Source organism: Argentina anserina, chromosome 3 (genome assembly GCF_933775445.1).
Source record: "Argentina anserina chromosome 3, drPotAnse1.1, whole genome shotgun sequence".
NCBI classification, from domain to species: Eukaryota; Viridiplantae; Streptophyta; class Magnoliopsida; order Rosales; family Rosaceae; genus Argentina; species Argentina anserina.
The window spans coordinates 346837-361681 of record NC_065874.1 but is presented as its reverse complement, the minus strand read 5'-3'; the positions used below and the strand labels follow the sequence as shown (position 1 = coordinate 361681).

At 37.6% G+C, this 14845-nt stretch overlaps 3 protein-coding genes across 3 annotated transcripts; 2 read left to right on the top strand and 1 right to left on the bottom strand.

The window, feature by feature from the left end:
- The first annotated feature begins 126 nt into the window (after positions 1-126).
- Positions 127-3913, top strand: LOC126785740 (putative MO25-like protein At5g47540). Its single transcript, XM_050511369.1, has 11 exons — positions 127-502; positions 710-871; positions 956-1074; positions 1675-1749; positions 1954-2047; positions 2345-2404; positions 2677-2745; positions 2957-3055; positions 3264-3308; positions 3392-3494; positions 3573-3913. Exons 1-11 carry the CDS (start codon positions 380-382, stop codon positions 3647-3649), a joined length of 1026 nt encoding a protein of 341 aa, XP_050367326.1. The 5' UTR covers positions 127-379; the 3' UTR covers positions 3650-3913.
- A 541-nt stretch (positions 3914-4454) lies between these two features.
- Positions 4455-7572, top strand: LOC126785986 (inositol monophosphatase 3). The gene is made up of 12 exons (XM_050511685.1): positions 4455-4663; positions 4771-4826; positions 4923-4973; positions 5280-5360; positions 5488-5591; positions 5684-5768; positions 5940-5994; positions 6087-6130; positions 6680-6748; positions 6828-6928; positions 7008-7064; positions 7282-7572. The coding sequence occupies exons 1-12, from the start codon at positions 4522-4524 to the stop codon at positions 7370-7372; spliced, it is 936 nt and encodes a 311-aa protein (XP_050367642.1). The 5' UTR covers positions 4455-4521; the 3' UTR covers positions 7373-7572.
- Positions 7573-8140: 568 nt separating this feature from the next.
- On the bottom strand, positions 8141-10297 carry LOC126785985 (cytochrome b561 and DOMON domain-containing protein At4g17280-like). Its single transcript, XM_050511684.1, has 3 exons — positions 9580-10297; positions 8806-9060; positions 8141-8688 (listed from the first exon to the last, which is right to left on the bottom strand). The coding sequence occupies exons 1-3, from the start codon at positions 10201-10203 to the stop codon at positions 8395-8397; spliced, it is 1173 nt and encodes a 390-aa protein (XP_050367641.1). The 5' UTR covers positions 10204-10297; the 3' UTR covers positions 8141-8394.
- Between the last annotated feature and the right edge of the window lie 4548 nt (positions 10298-14845).

The following is a 14845-nucleotide window of genomic DNA, read 5'->3' as shown; positions in this document are numbered from 1 at the left end:
AACTACCAATCGTGAAGACTGGTCGGTTAAGGATACCACAATCAGAGATATATATTACAAAAAAGAAGAAGAAAAGAATGAGATATAATCCCACATAGTAAAATCGAGGTGCGATGCTAAAGTTGAAAGGGGAGAGAAACCGAGAGAGAGAGAGAGAGAGAGAGAGAGAGAGTTTGATAACTAACCCCTACGACCCTGTCGCGAACACAAAACCAAAGAAGACACAATAGGAATCTGTGCGTCTAAACAGAGAGGACACCGGAGAGCCTCGAGGCCGGTGACGGGGCTCTCTCCTCCTACGCCGCCGCGGCAGAAATTATCTCAGCAGCTCCGACGTAGCCTCAGCCAGAGCAGCAGCACCGGCAGCCAGAGCCAGAGGATGAAGGGTCTCTTCAAGTCTAAGCCCCGCACGCCGGTCGACATCGTCCGCCAAACCCGCGATCTCCTCATCTATGCCCAGCGCACCGCCCCCGATTCTCGGGAGAGCAAGCGCGAGGAAAAGGTATCCTCTTTTTTGTAACGTTCACAATCCCCCAATTGGATTGTGTTGCAATTAATCTGGATCCAATCCAATTAGAACTGCTTAGCTGAAACCATCTCGTTTTGTTTTGTTTGTGTTGGGATCATGCAAGTTTCGGTTTTGGGGTTATGTTTGGATTCAAAAACAAGCCTTTTTCTTATGTGTTGGAATTTGGATTGTGTTGGACAGATGGCGGAGCTTTCGAAAAACATAAGGGAGTTGAAGTGCATTTTGTACGGCAATAGTGAGTCGGAGCCTGTTTCGGAAGCTTGTGCTCAATTGACACAGGAGTTCTTCAGGGAGAACACGCTGCGGCTTCTGATCATGTGTCTTCCCAAATTGAACTTGGAGGTAGGCATCCAAGGCCTTTGTGTTTTTTTTTTGTTCTCTGTGCGCTGTATTTGAATTCAGTGGGTGGTTGGGATTGTGATGTAGGCGAGGAAAGATGCCACTCAGGTTGTTGCCAATCTACAGAGGCAACAGGTTCACTCCAAGTTGATCGCATCCGATTACTTGGAAGCTAATATTGATTTAATGGATGTTTTGATCCAAGGGTGAGACTCTATTCCAAAGGATTTTGGTTACTTGTGCACCCATCTCATTTAGTAAATTGTCTATGATGCTGGTTTTCAATAGTGCACCTTAGGTCTCTGAATAACGATGTATATACCGTTTTTCAATTATTGAACTACATACTCAAATTCAATATAGAAATAAATGTATGCTGCATCTTAACACTTAATATCTGTGAAATTCATGGGTGAGATCAGTTATAGGTTCTTTTGTGTGATGAGTGATGACTGCATAAAGAAGTTTCGTTTATGCTTTTTGAATGTTATATTTAAGATTGCAGTGAGTGGTTGTGAAAAGATGTTTCCCTAACATTCCTCGTTTGCTTTGCATCATTCTTTGTGGGTTTTTTTTATCGGAAAGCATAATAGTTTGCACCTTTTGGTTCTCAGTAACATTTTATTTAAAGTGGCTCATTAGGAAGGAAACATTATCTTACATTGTGAATGAATCATCAAGTTGTCCTAAGCTGTTTTACTTTTATGGAAATTTATACTTTTTATGAAAGAATAGGTGCTGTTTAAAATTGTCTTGATTAAATATATTTTGTTAATTATCTAATTATTTAATTCTACTTCGACCAGGTATGGAAACACAGACATGGCTTTACATTATGGTGCGATGTTGAGAGAGTGCATACGCCACCAAAGTGTTGCAAGGTGAACAGAGTAAACTTGATTCATCAGTTCGCTCCTGATTTGACTGTGGCGTTAGTATCTTGATAACTCCTGAACTTGGTTTATCATAAATTGTGTATCCTTTGGATCTTGATGAGCTTGAGCTCAGAGCTTTATCCACCCAGTAGTAGTTAATTTATGTTATCTCTCAAAAACTAGTTTTTGAACTTGCGGGTTTGAATGCAGATATGTTTTGGAATCTCAACACATGAAGAAGTTCTTTGACTACATACAGCTTCCAAATTTCGATATTGCTGCAGATGCTGCTGCAACTTTTAAGGTTGAGTTAATCTTAAAGAATTCTTTATGAATGATACATCTGTTCCACAGGCTTCTTATATTGACTCAAACAACCTACTACCTGTGAAATTGTGTGCCTGTGCTTTGCACTTGTTTGCGGCCAGCTGGTTAAACTTAACATCTTGTTTGAAAACATTTCTTGTCTGCATGTCGAAATGTTGCACTAGTTTCGCCTCTAAAATCTTGTAGTTCTTTCAATTACTGCCATTGTTGTTTTATGTTGTATCTAAAGTGTTGCAGTGGTATCATTCTGATGTCTTGTAACGTCTTCCTGCAGGAACTCATGACAAGGCATAAATCTACTGTAGCAGATTTTTTATCCAAGAATTATGACTGGGTAAGGGCTCTTCATTTTTTTTTCTGGGTATACATGCATGGGTGTGCACCAGTGTTCATCATTGAGAATATGCATGTCAGAAACAATAAATATATTGGTCCTAGTTTATGTATTGTATAATTAATAATAAAAGCAGTTTAGTGAAAAGAGAGGTAAGAATTAATAAAGAACGATACAAGTTTCGTTTGTTATTTGAAACTCTTCTTTCTTGATTACTGTATGTTGCTGCTTGTGTTACAACTTGATCTTGGTTGTCTCCAATCTTCAACCAGTTCTTTGCGGAATATAACTCAAAGCTGCTGGAATCCTCAAATTACATTACCCGACGACAAGCTGTCAAGGTATGTCAAATGTTGCACACGGTCTGTCTTTTTTATAGTATGATGTCTGAATTTGGGTCCCTTTTTACTCTGTTATTGGTTTCTTATAAAAGTACCTCTTCTCTATTTTGATTAACTTCTTGAAATAAGCTGTCTAGTTGGGTTTTTTGTTGATCAATTATAACTTTAATGGCAATGATATATGCTGAAGAAGCTTCTGAATTCATTTCAGCTGTTAGGAGATATTTTGCTAGATAGGTCAAATTCAGCTGTAATGACTCGTTATGTGAGCTCAAGAGACAATTTGAGGATCCTGATGAATCTTCTCAGGGTATGATTTACTCTCCGAAACTGTTTGTTGCTGATGCTATTTTCTCTCCCTCACTTCCAAAAACTTAAAATCCCTCTTCTGGTTTTCCTTTTCATACTGGTTGAAGATGCATATCATAAACCTTTTTATATTTTATATGAGCTTTGATGATATATTAGTCTGAAGAAATCGCTCAAACTAATTTTGAAATAATGTGATTTATTTGCAGGAGTCAAGCAAGAGCATCCAGATCGAAGCATTTCATGTTTTCAAGGTTCAGTCCATCCTCCCATTGTGAATTTTATACTTCTGGGGTCCCCTTCATAGCTTTTTACTGACAAGTTTTCTTGTTCACAGCTATTTGCTGCTAACCAAAATAAACCTGCCGACATTGTGGGCATACTTGTCGCAAATAGAAGCAAACTTCTACGGCTGTTTGCTGATTTTAAAATTGATAAAGGTAGGTAGCATATCTCTTGGTATGCATGACTTGTAGTTGTGAGCTCCATATTTACATTCCATGAAATGTTTGTTGCAGAGGATGAACAATTTGAGGCAGACAAAGCTCAAGTAGTAAGAGAGATTGCTGCCTTGGAACCAAAAGAACTGTCATGAAAGAATGAACTTCACTTGTTTGTGGAATATGTGGAGTTTGTACTATGAATTTTAGACTTGTCATAGATCTTGGCGTGACTATGATATCAAGAGCGGAAGGATCCTTATCTTGTTCAATTGTGTTCCTCCTGTGTAGCTTTTTATTTATTAAAATCACACTTTTGCAAAAGGTAGATAAATAAATTGAGAAATTTTTTTTCATGTTGTTTACTGGTGATGCTGATATTTAACACACCATATTGTAATTTATTTGATATTCAAGCATCACATTGTCATAAAATATTGTACAATCGCATGCCTGCAAACACCATGCCACATTTGGATCCAAGTTTTTTGCTTCATATGATTAGACATTCAGAATTTGATATTCAAGCATCACGTATTCGCATTGTTATAATAGCATCGTACAATCTCATTATATGGCACCATGCACCACGCCACATTTGGATTGAAGATTATTCTTGATATCTAATCGTGGTAAACTTTCAATCTAAGAATGATCAACCAACGTTTGATGTCAGTTACTGCCGACGTGAACACAGCAAATAATTGTTCATATCTAGCTGCAAGAGGGGGTATAGGAAGTTGGGAATGTGATTCCAGCCAACATAGAATAAGGTTCGGCATCTTAGCATATTCCATGGATCTTACATAATCTGTAAATCACTGTTGATTTGTTGTGGTCTACACTCTACAGACATCTCCACATCCAGTGAACCAATTCACCTTTCTACCTGCAAAGAACACTGGCAAAAAATTACCAAATATTAGGCAAGAAACACGGTTAATGTCCAAAGACACCAAACGCCTGAACATCCCAGAAAGGACGCGAATAATGCTCCTAGGCATATAATGCTGTGTGTCGTAAGAGAATGCGCCTATATATCTGTCCGAGTTGGGCCTCTGCTTCCTATGTGGTACGTGAAAGCTCACTCGCAGCTAAATTAGTACCACTCAAAACACCGCATTCCTCTCTCTGTTTTTCTCATTCTCCAAAAACAATGGCTGACAATGGTACGACCAATCTTTCCTTTTCCTGTCTTTTCTTGTCAAGAACATTCAAGTCCTTCAATCACTGGGTTTTCTTTTGTTTGATTCTTTACAAACTGTTTGGATTGCAGATTCTCTTGCCCAGTTCTTGGCCTCTGCTGTTGATGCTGCCAAGAAAGCTGGACAGGTCAGTTCCACTCCCAAGGTCTCAACTTTTTTCTTTTTGCTGTCTTTGGTTGATTAAGATGAAGTCTAATATGTGTTTGTTTGTGATTTATGGCAGCTAATTCGAAAGGGGTTCTACGAGATCAAACATGTGGAGCATAAAGGCCAGGTCTTTTCATTTCTTTCTTTCTTTCTACTTTGTTTAACTGTTTAATCAAACTGGTGTTGGGCCAGTTTGGATTCTTAATGTGAATTGCTGTGACCATTCCAACTTGAAATTTAGAATTTGCTTATTTTGTGGAGAATTCTGAAATGCTGCATTGAGCTTGGAAAGATATGTTTCTTGAATGATAGAAATAAAAGTTTGGATTAAATGTAGAGGGACGAACTTATCTAATGTGGTTTCAGACGGGCAAGATATAATCACGATATTGAACTTTGTTCTTAAAATCATCTATTTTGTTGAATATTCTAGGTGGATTTGGTCACAGAAACTGATAAGGCATGTGAAGATCTCATATTTACCCATCTCAAGCAGCTTTATCCAACACATAAGGTGAGTAACTCTCTGTCCCCTCTCTTCTGTTTACGTACTAACAACATTTCAGTTTGGTGTTCAGAATAGTCTTAAGAGTGTTCCGTGTTTCTGTTGTCTGAACCTTTTGAGTCGTTGTTAATGTTAGTTCATTGGTGAAGAAACTACTGCTGCTTGTGGTGTAACGGAGCTGACTGATGACCCAACATGGATAGTGGATCCCCTGGATGGCACTACTAACTTTGTCCATGGGTAACTATCACATTTTCTATAGCGGATGACTGTTTCTTATCGCGTGCAGATTGAATCTGCTTGTTTATATATTCCAATATTATTGATTGCAGGTTCCCTTTTGTCTGTGTCTCGATTGGTCTTACTATTGGAAAGATTCCAACAATTGGTGTTGTTTATAATCCAATCATTGATGAGGTAAGAATTAATGTCTCCCCAGATGTCATCCCAAGTGACTACATATAGGTTCTATTCGTGTGAAGGTTTAAAATTGCACATTGGAATGATTGATTCTTATTGTGAAATACATCTACATGGTACTTGCTTGCTAGCTGTAAAAGTGCATTAACTTTAGGTTTCACTGTGTAGCTTTTTACTGGTATCCATGGAGGAGGTGCATTTCTCAATGAGAAACCTATCAAAGGTGAGTTTAAATCATCAGGTTGATTCGTCTCAATCACAAGATTTTCTATTTATCTCTAACATTTAAATGCTTATGCCGTTGAAATACTGCAGCTTCGTCTCAAAGTGAACTTGTGAAGTCTCTCCTTGCAACTGAGGTTTGTGAATGCTTGTTATGGTTGAATATGGATGACTGATCATGTCTTACTACCTAAATTTGTATATTTTGTTGCTTTCTCCAGCCCCCAAATATCTGATTCGCTCTCCTCAAGAGAAAAGGTGTAGATTCTAAGAGAATATTAGAGAGCAAAAGCTTTGCTTAAATAAAGGAACTCCATTAGCCATTAATTGATGAGGCTAGTAATTCAGTAGTTGTAGGATGTTGTAGGATTAGAATGCAGACTACCATTGTACTTTAAATCGAATTCTCCTAAGTGCAATGAAGATGGAAAATTTAGATACAATACAATCTGATTAAATGTTGTAATCTTGTTAGCGGATGTCTCCAAAGATTAGTAATGTTATGTCTGTTTTTAAGTTATAATTAGAACTGAATTAAGCAAGCAGTTGAGTTGGAAACTTGGAATCCAGTTATATATCTGTTCTGCTTTTATCACTAATATCTCAAATCTTTGAACTTGATAATTACAATGTCATAAATCTGGTGAATCTACCTACCTGATCATAAGTTGTTTTGCTGGGAGCAGGCTGGAACAAAACGTGATAGTTTAACTGTCGATGCTACTACGGGGAGACTAAATAGCTTACTTTACAAGGTAAATAAAAAAAATCCCATAAATGATAATGATCATTGTGTTGTCATCTCAATTTCTTATCAAATGCTCTGTTACGTAGGTGAGATCGCTCCGAATGACTGGCTCCTGTGCACTGAACCTCTGTGGAATTGCATGTGGGAGGCTTGATCTTTTTTATGAACTCGGCTTTGGGGGTCCTTGGTATAAGCTTCTGTCCTGAAGTTATGCTTGTTAAATTTTAGCGGAAAATGATTTGATTCTGGTGTTTCCTGTGTCTCAGGGATGTGGCAGGTGGTGCTGTGATTGTTACGGAAGCTGGAGGATCTGTGTTTGATCCGTAAGTAACAACTTGAGAATCAATATTTTCTTTTATCTGTTTTCCTAATTATGGACCTTTGAATATAGGCAATACTTGTTGATTGTTTCTCGTGGAATGTTAGTAGTCAATATACTTAATCTTCAGCATGTAATTGTTTACAAATTATCTGCACATGAATGTCACTTTCGTAGAGAATTTTATCATACTGAGAATTGATTTCTACTGTTTGCATCAGATCTGGTAAGGACTTTGACATCACATCGCAAAGAGTAGCAGCATCAAATCCTCTGCTTAAGGATGCCTTTGTTAAGGCCTTGCAGGAATGAGAATGAGATGGCTTGTATCACAATATCATCTAAAGTAATGTTCACAAGCTCCAATCTCATGCCTTGTTCACATCTCTGCATAGATAATATTGAATTATATTTTGGGCCGAGTCAATGCCCAATTTGTTGTTGAAGATATTGAGCTAAAATATGGTTGGTAATCTACTTTATATAACTGCATGCTAGTTCTTGCTTTATAAGACGTTTGATGATGGTTAGATTACATAAGATGTACTGCTGAATATGAAGAGTTCTTCCTAGGCTTTGAGCTGCAAAACAGTAAACTTCTGCTTGAACCAATTTACCAAGCACACCTAAAAGGTTAAAAAGCTTCTGAAGTAAAACGTTTGTTGACAATGCTTTAGTACATCCTTATGAGCTCTTGCATTGCCAAGTTTGCCTACGAGTTCATAGTATCTAAAATGTTCCTCTCATTCGTACCGACTTGTTCATCAGTCACATCTAAGAGATCAAAACGACTTGTTCCTATCTATCACGAAGCTGAAAAGTTCAAGAACTATGTGCTCTGAAACTGTATTTATGGCTCAGTCAATACCAAAGTTGTTGAACCAGTAGAACTGGCTGACACAAGACTTGGTAATCTTATTGAGTTAGGTAAATGAATGTGATGTTGCAATTACATAAAGAGGTGTTAATGTGAATAAGAATGATTCTTAATGGGTTTGACTCGTAAAAACTTTCTCAGATTTGAAGACATGTGTATGGAATAATCAAGTTCAAGCTAACTTCTAAGTTTAAGCAACCAAGTAAATTGGAATAATTAAATCAATATAGCAAGGAGAGAAATAAGTGTAATGAGTAAGTGACAAATATATCAAATCTCTACCTCTAAATCCTGAACTCCCTCGGTACATAAATGTTACCTAAACACGCCCTAAGCGATAATTATACAAAAGGGTGGAAGAACGTGTAAGCAGAAGGAAGATGAAAGAGGAGGAAGACACACAAAAGAACCACTTCCTCCCTTCATGCCAGTCTATACGTTCTGCAATCTCCCATCTCTAAGCACCATAGCCGTTGGCACCATTCACGCCGTGGTGCGCCTTTTCAGCCTTCTTCCTCTTCACTACAACATACCATGTGTAAGCTTCCAACAAAATAGCCTGGACAGCCAAGGCAATGATGAGGCCAATGTATGAATTCTTCCAGTTCTTGTTTGGTTTCAAGATGTCAAACCCTTTGAAGATGTTGGCAATGCTGAGAGTTATGACAAGATAACCGGTAAGATGATGGTAGATATTCCAGTAAAGTCTGAACTTGTGATCCTTGTTGGGTCTCAGGAGCAAAGCAAACACCTACATCCAAATTCAAGGCTTTCACTTTAGTATAACCACAGGAATAATAGCCAAAGTGCCAAACCACTGCAGCATTGTGAAACAACATTTCAGTGTGTTTCAACTTTCAAGATGTACCTGAAGTGTTCCAAGGCAGAAGAGGATAATCCCAATGGTTCTGTGAGTGTCATACTGGATACCAGCAGAATCGCTACCGAGTTTAATACCGGTAGCCCATCCAGCAACACCAACAATATAGGCAGATGTCTGGCAACCGGCGTGGAGGTAAAACCATGCCGGGTCTGCAGCTTTGAATGTCTTCAAGTACCTTGCTACCATGGCTCCAAAAGGCATCAAGATACCCCAACTCACTACATTTAGCACTGCATGAATCTGTTATAAGAAATTCTACAAATTAGGTTTGACCAATTCAGATGAAGTTAAAGAAGCATCTAACAGTCTTCATCACATATACATCAAAGGTAGTTCACCTAACATATTCTAAATTTCTAATTCATTATCCTGGGATAAATATCGCAACTTACAAATTCCAATATCTTTCTAAAACTTATAGAAGCCACTGATTCATATGTGGCTGCGACTTAGTTTAAATTTCCTAACAATATCCAAGAGCAAGAAAAATATCCTAGTTCAACATGTTTGACTAATTCTAGCTGATGAATGAAAGGAACAAATCGATCTAGAAAGCTATGAGAAATTTCAAAGACCCTCTAATTCTACGATGAAAACTATCTCAACACCAGAAAGATCAGGAAGGAAAGACTGGAACTTTCATGTTTAGATTATTGATCTTCACACAAAGTATTGTTCTTTTAAATCAAACACATGAAACAGAGTAATTGAAACACAACCCACAACACTAATTTATAACGGATCAACTAAGTTACTTACGTTTTTCTTCCTAAGTGTGGAGCTCGCCCCGCCGGAAGAGGCTGTCTGGCCTGAAAGCAAGTCCAAAGTCCCCTGAGCATTAAGATTGGCCGCAGCAGTTTGGTGTTGAGTTAAGCTCCCACTCACAACCGCACCCTCCTGCCAAACCTGAAGAATCGACGTCGTATTCGTCGGCAGGGTCCAAGTGGCGTAGATGATCACCTCTCCGCTCTGAACCTCAGCCGATAAGCCAGTCACAGTGTAACTCAAACTTCCGTTGGCCATAGTCGGGCTGTATCCGGTGATCGGAGTGGTGTAGACAGTGGGTGCCCCACTGGTCTGAGGGATGGCAACAAGAGCTTGTGTGCCGGACATGGCCTTCTGGGCCTTGGACAGGTCCGGGTTGATGCCCCAGGCGACCCAGTTGGTGGTTGACGCCGATGTGTGCCTGTAAGCCATCGTGAGCTTCCCCGTGGACTGCTCAAAGGTCCAGTGGAGGAAGGAGTTGAGGTAGGGAAGGTCGCTGCAGGAATTGAAGTTATTGTTGCTGGTGAACGTGTAGCTGGAACATGTTTGGGCATCTGAGAAGGAAGATAGGGAGACTAAAACACAAAAAGCTAGGAGAAGCTTGAACATGGCTTCCATGGGATATGATTGGGACTTGAGAATCCCAACTGGGTAGTTTGATCAGAATTTGGGAGCAATTTAATTTGTGTTGAGGAGGTAGAGGAGGTGATGTATATAAATAAGAGTGAATTTGGAGGTTGTTGGCTGGTCCGTTGAGGAAGGTTCTTTAATATCTTGATTTGTTCTTTAAAAAATAAATAGTAGGTTTGAATAATATGAGGGGTACAGTATGATTTGGAGAAAACACGGTGCCTTTTCCCACCTGCTCCTAACTTTGGTTCATTCACATTGCCAAAAATAAAAAATAAAAAAACTTTGGTTCATTCAGACTTCAGAGGTCGAACAACAAGGACACGTGGATTTTGAAACAGACTTCGATTGGTGATTAAGGAGGAATCAGACTTGGTTGGGCGGCTGTTTCCAATGTCTTCTTCACATAGGCACACGCCTCTCGTGTTAAAAGAGTTTCCTTACCAAATTCTTAGCTTAAGATATGTTCCACCCAAATAGACCCTGAGATATGTTCCACCCAAATAGACGGTGAAATTAATTTAGTTCAGACTTCTGTTGGAACCTGCATGAAATCATTGAATTGGTGAAATTAGTAGTACGTGTATCCTTGTCCTCGGATGTAACAGTCGAGGATACTTCTGATTTATAGTTATTTTCTTCCATGATTATGGAATCAAACTAACTTTCGGTTTTTTTATGGGATGTTTGACGATTTTATTCTCTTTTTATCAAAAAGAGATACATAATGGGTGATAGAGTATTAGTTTAGGTACCATTTAGGTAGTTTTAAAAGTTCAGATACTAAAATGTGCATTGAGGTATAATTCGTGTGTCGTTTTTACCGAGACCCCGTTAGTAGCGGCGAGCGAGAGCAAAATCTGCAGATGCGATGGAGAAAGCAAAACCTGCAACCAGAGAATCTCTCAAGATTAAGCCTCCGATGAAGGAAAAGTCTTTAAAGTATAGGAAGTTTGCTACTGTTGTTTCTCAACAGTAGAATTTGAATCCGAAAAAATAATAGAATTTGAATTTTTGGCATGTATAACACTACCATTCAGAAAAATCAAGTAATTGAATCCGTTTCAGCAGATATTTGTACCTATTAAGTTGTAGGAACTTTACTTGCTCTCACCTTTTAGACAAAACACAGTTAGGCTCAAAACTTTAGTTAAGTGGCATAATTAGTTAACTTTCTCTACATCACTTTAGAATACTAGCTAATAGCTATTAAGGGGCTCTCATGACTTTCACATGGGAAGGGAAAAGAAGGAAATGATATTTCCAATTTTGAAAGAGATTAATTTTTCCTTTCATCATGAAAGTAAATATTTTGTTTTCCATCTCATTGATCTCAACACAAGAAATTAACAACTCTTAATTCCTAATGTCTACTTTCCGTAAAACAACCAAGACCGATAGGAATGTTGAAATTAAATTATAGGAGCCTTATTATGGGTTCCAAACCAACACACTAATAATAGGAAACCCTATTTGGTTATAGATACATTCTAATTATTTCACATAATGGAATGCGTTTAATTGGTAGAGCTCCAAACCCTATTGGCATGTATATATCTTGTAAGTGATGTCACTGATATAAGAAAGCATATAGATGGAGTGCTCGATCTGTTAATTCACACAGAATAGGCTTCTGGCCAGTCGACTCACAAAAGTCAAGACGACTTACGCAGTCAAAGCAATGCGTGTTGAATGAGCCGGTGGTTTATAATTTCTCACTCACACATTGCCCATTTTGTACTGCCTCGTATCATTCAGATTTGGCCAGAGCTAAGCGTACGATTCGTTTTGTACTTTTCTCTTGGAGTCGTACGACAACAGAGGATAGAGAATTCTGGAAATACTGGGATAGTTAGGGTTAGGTTTATGGTTGATCGAGCATGGTGAGTGACAGACACTAGGAGCAACTCTCCTCCTTCTTTCCCTGATTCCAGGTATGGAATCGAACAACTCTACCTTCCCCTATCAGTATTTTGACATAAAGGTGCAGCTAGGACCCAATTCAGAACCGAGTGGAAGACACGCGTTGTTTCAAGCTGGACTGATCTCGATAGCTTCATTTGTCTTCGTCTCTGTGTCGTCGTCTTTCTTTCTCCGGTGCGTTCACTTTGTTCTATGACTTCTATCCAGTAGGACACGGCGTCGTCGGCGATTGGTACTCCCATAACGCGCGCAGTTAGTAGTACTAAGTTATCGCACGATTTATTATATAAATATGACAAAAATTTACTTTATTTGTGGTTATATATATATTTTTTTTTGAAAGCTTATTCGTTTTGATTTTTGTAACGTAATCCTTTTATGTAATTATGGCCAATAAAAATAATATTTTAGGCAAAACATAATTTTGTGATTTTTTAAGAGTACACGCTTTATAGTAGTAGAGATATTGATCGATTAGTTAATGAGTGTAATCAATCTTGTTTAATTATAAGGTCAAATGTATACCTATATATATAGTGAGCACTATATATAGTCATCTTCCAATGATAGATTTTTTTTTTAAAACATAGCTCATTTACTAACTTTTCGATTATATTTTCACATCTCTACCGTTCAACTTTTAGAGTCTAATATAGATCACCTCTGTAAATTTTCAGTCAAAATGGTGATCGTTGAGGTATCAAACTTGGTGGAAGCAATGAACGCACCAAATATCAAACCTGGATCGTTCATGTTTATAAGTTTAATTTCCAGTTTTAAATGCCTTAAACACCTCCATTTTAGATTAAATTTTACTGAGGTAATTTACACATTAGACTCTAAAAGTTAAACGGTAGAGAAGTGAAAATGAAATCGAAAAGTTGGTGAATGGACTATATATATATATATATATAACTTACACTTTAGATGATCTTTCCTTCATCGACAGATCAGAGAATCTCAGACTTTACTTTGTTTCGCTGGCCATGCATGTTCCTAATATCTACCACATACATAAGCAATAAAAGCATGATTTCTGTACGTGTCCATACTCTAGCCTTATCGAGCGAATGTTCTTTTAATATATGAAAACTAACATATTTGCATGCAGCTTAATTAACAAGGCAGAATGCATGTGCATGCCGCAACTTGATGCCAAACTATATAGTAGACTACCAGTTGGTTTATTATATCAGGGCTTTGATCGATCATAAGAGGTAAGTTGTTTAATAAGTTAAAAAAAAAAACGTTAATTTGCATTACAGCCAAGCTCATGTGAACATTACTCAACATTATTAGGGCCGAATCAGTTAGATATTGCAGGCCTGGCTTAGAATATCTTAAAGGGAAGTCCTCGTGAATTTAGAAGTACGCTGTCGAGACGTACTTGAATAAGCGATTACATTTTCCATTTGTTGCCTTTATATTTCTCCTCTTATTCGGTTATTATGATTGAATCCTCGACTCCCTTGTACATATTGTTTCGATGACGCATATATATACGTATATATGACGCTTTTGGAAATCTGGATCTAGTCAACTCGTTCAATCAATTACTTAATTACGTACTCGTACTAATTATAAATTTGTATCCGTTTAATATTTTAAGTTAATTAAGAAGGAACTTTTAATTGAAATAGAATCTATAGGATGTTAATTTCATTGACTCGATCAAATAATGATCGGGTCTAAAGGGTACGTAAGAGAACGATCTAATTGCTTCTGAGGACACACCATCATGCATTCATGCACCGGCCGGGTACGCAACTTCAATTTAATTATTTCGATCAGCTATCACCTGATATACCAATTTAAGCTCTAATTACACTTTCCCACAGCTAAAATATGGCAAAGACTATCAGACGGACATTTTAATTCAACTCTGCTCGGAGTTAAGAAGAAGAAAAGAAGACAATGTAGATGCCGTACGTATAGATTATACATGTAGCCACCGGAGTCAAAATATATACGTACGGACACGTAGAAATTGAGTATGTGCTGATTTCTCAATCAGAGTCAGCTACAATAATGTAAAGCAATCTGCCAGCTAGGGTTGTTTCTTGATTATAATATGTTATAAAGATTGCATGAGAGATTGTATGTTTATTTCTAGTGAGAAAGTGTTTGTAAACTACAAACTCTTTGGTTTGGACGGATGTCGATGTATAATTACTGAATATGAGAGATTTCACATATATAATAAATAATATATAAATTATGAGTAGATAGATGATACTCAATTTACTAATATTTTTTAGATTAAAATCCAACATCTTAAAAAGTGGTTAAGTTGACACAATATCAGTACATTAGTGATTTACGGGCCACACTTGTCTCTGTGCAATATGGTATTAAAACGAGCATCTCTTCAATTATTTCTCCTAAACCTATGAGGATTCCTCAAACATACTGGGCCTAAATTTGAGTTTATCGAATTTTATACCAAGTGTCTGTAGTGGGCCTTAGATTGTATTGTCAATTTCCGAAAATTGGAATTGGAGCAAACCACCAAATCACACATACCGATTTCTGATGTGGAAATTAGACCGAACGAATTACACGGTCTGCACGTGAGGGAGAGTGTTGAAGATGAGAGATTCCACATCTGAAAATGTGACAAATAATATACAACTTATAAATGGATTGATGCTACCCAATTATACCGAAACTTTTTGAGATTAAACTCAACATCTAAAAAGTTGGTTAA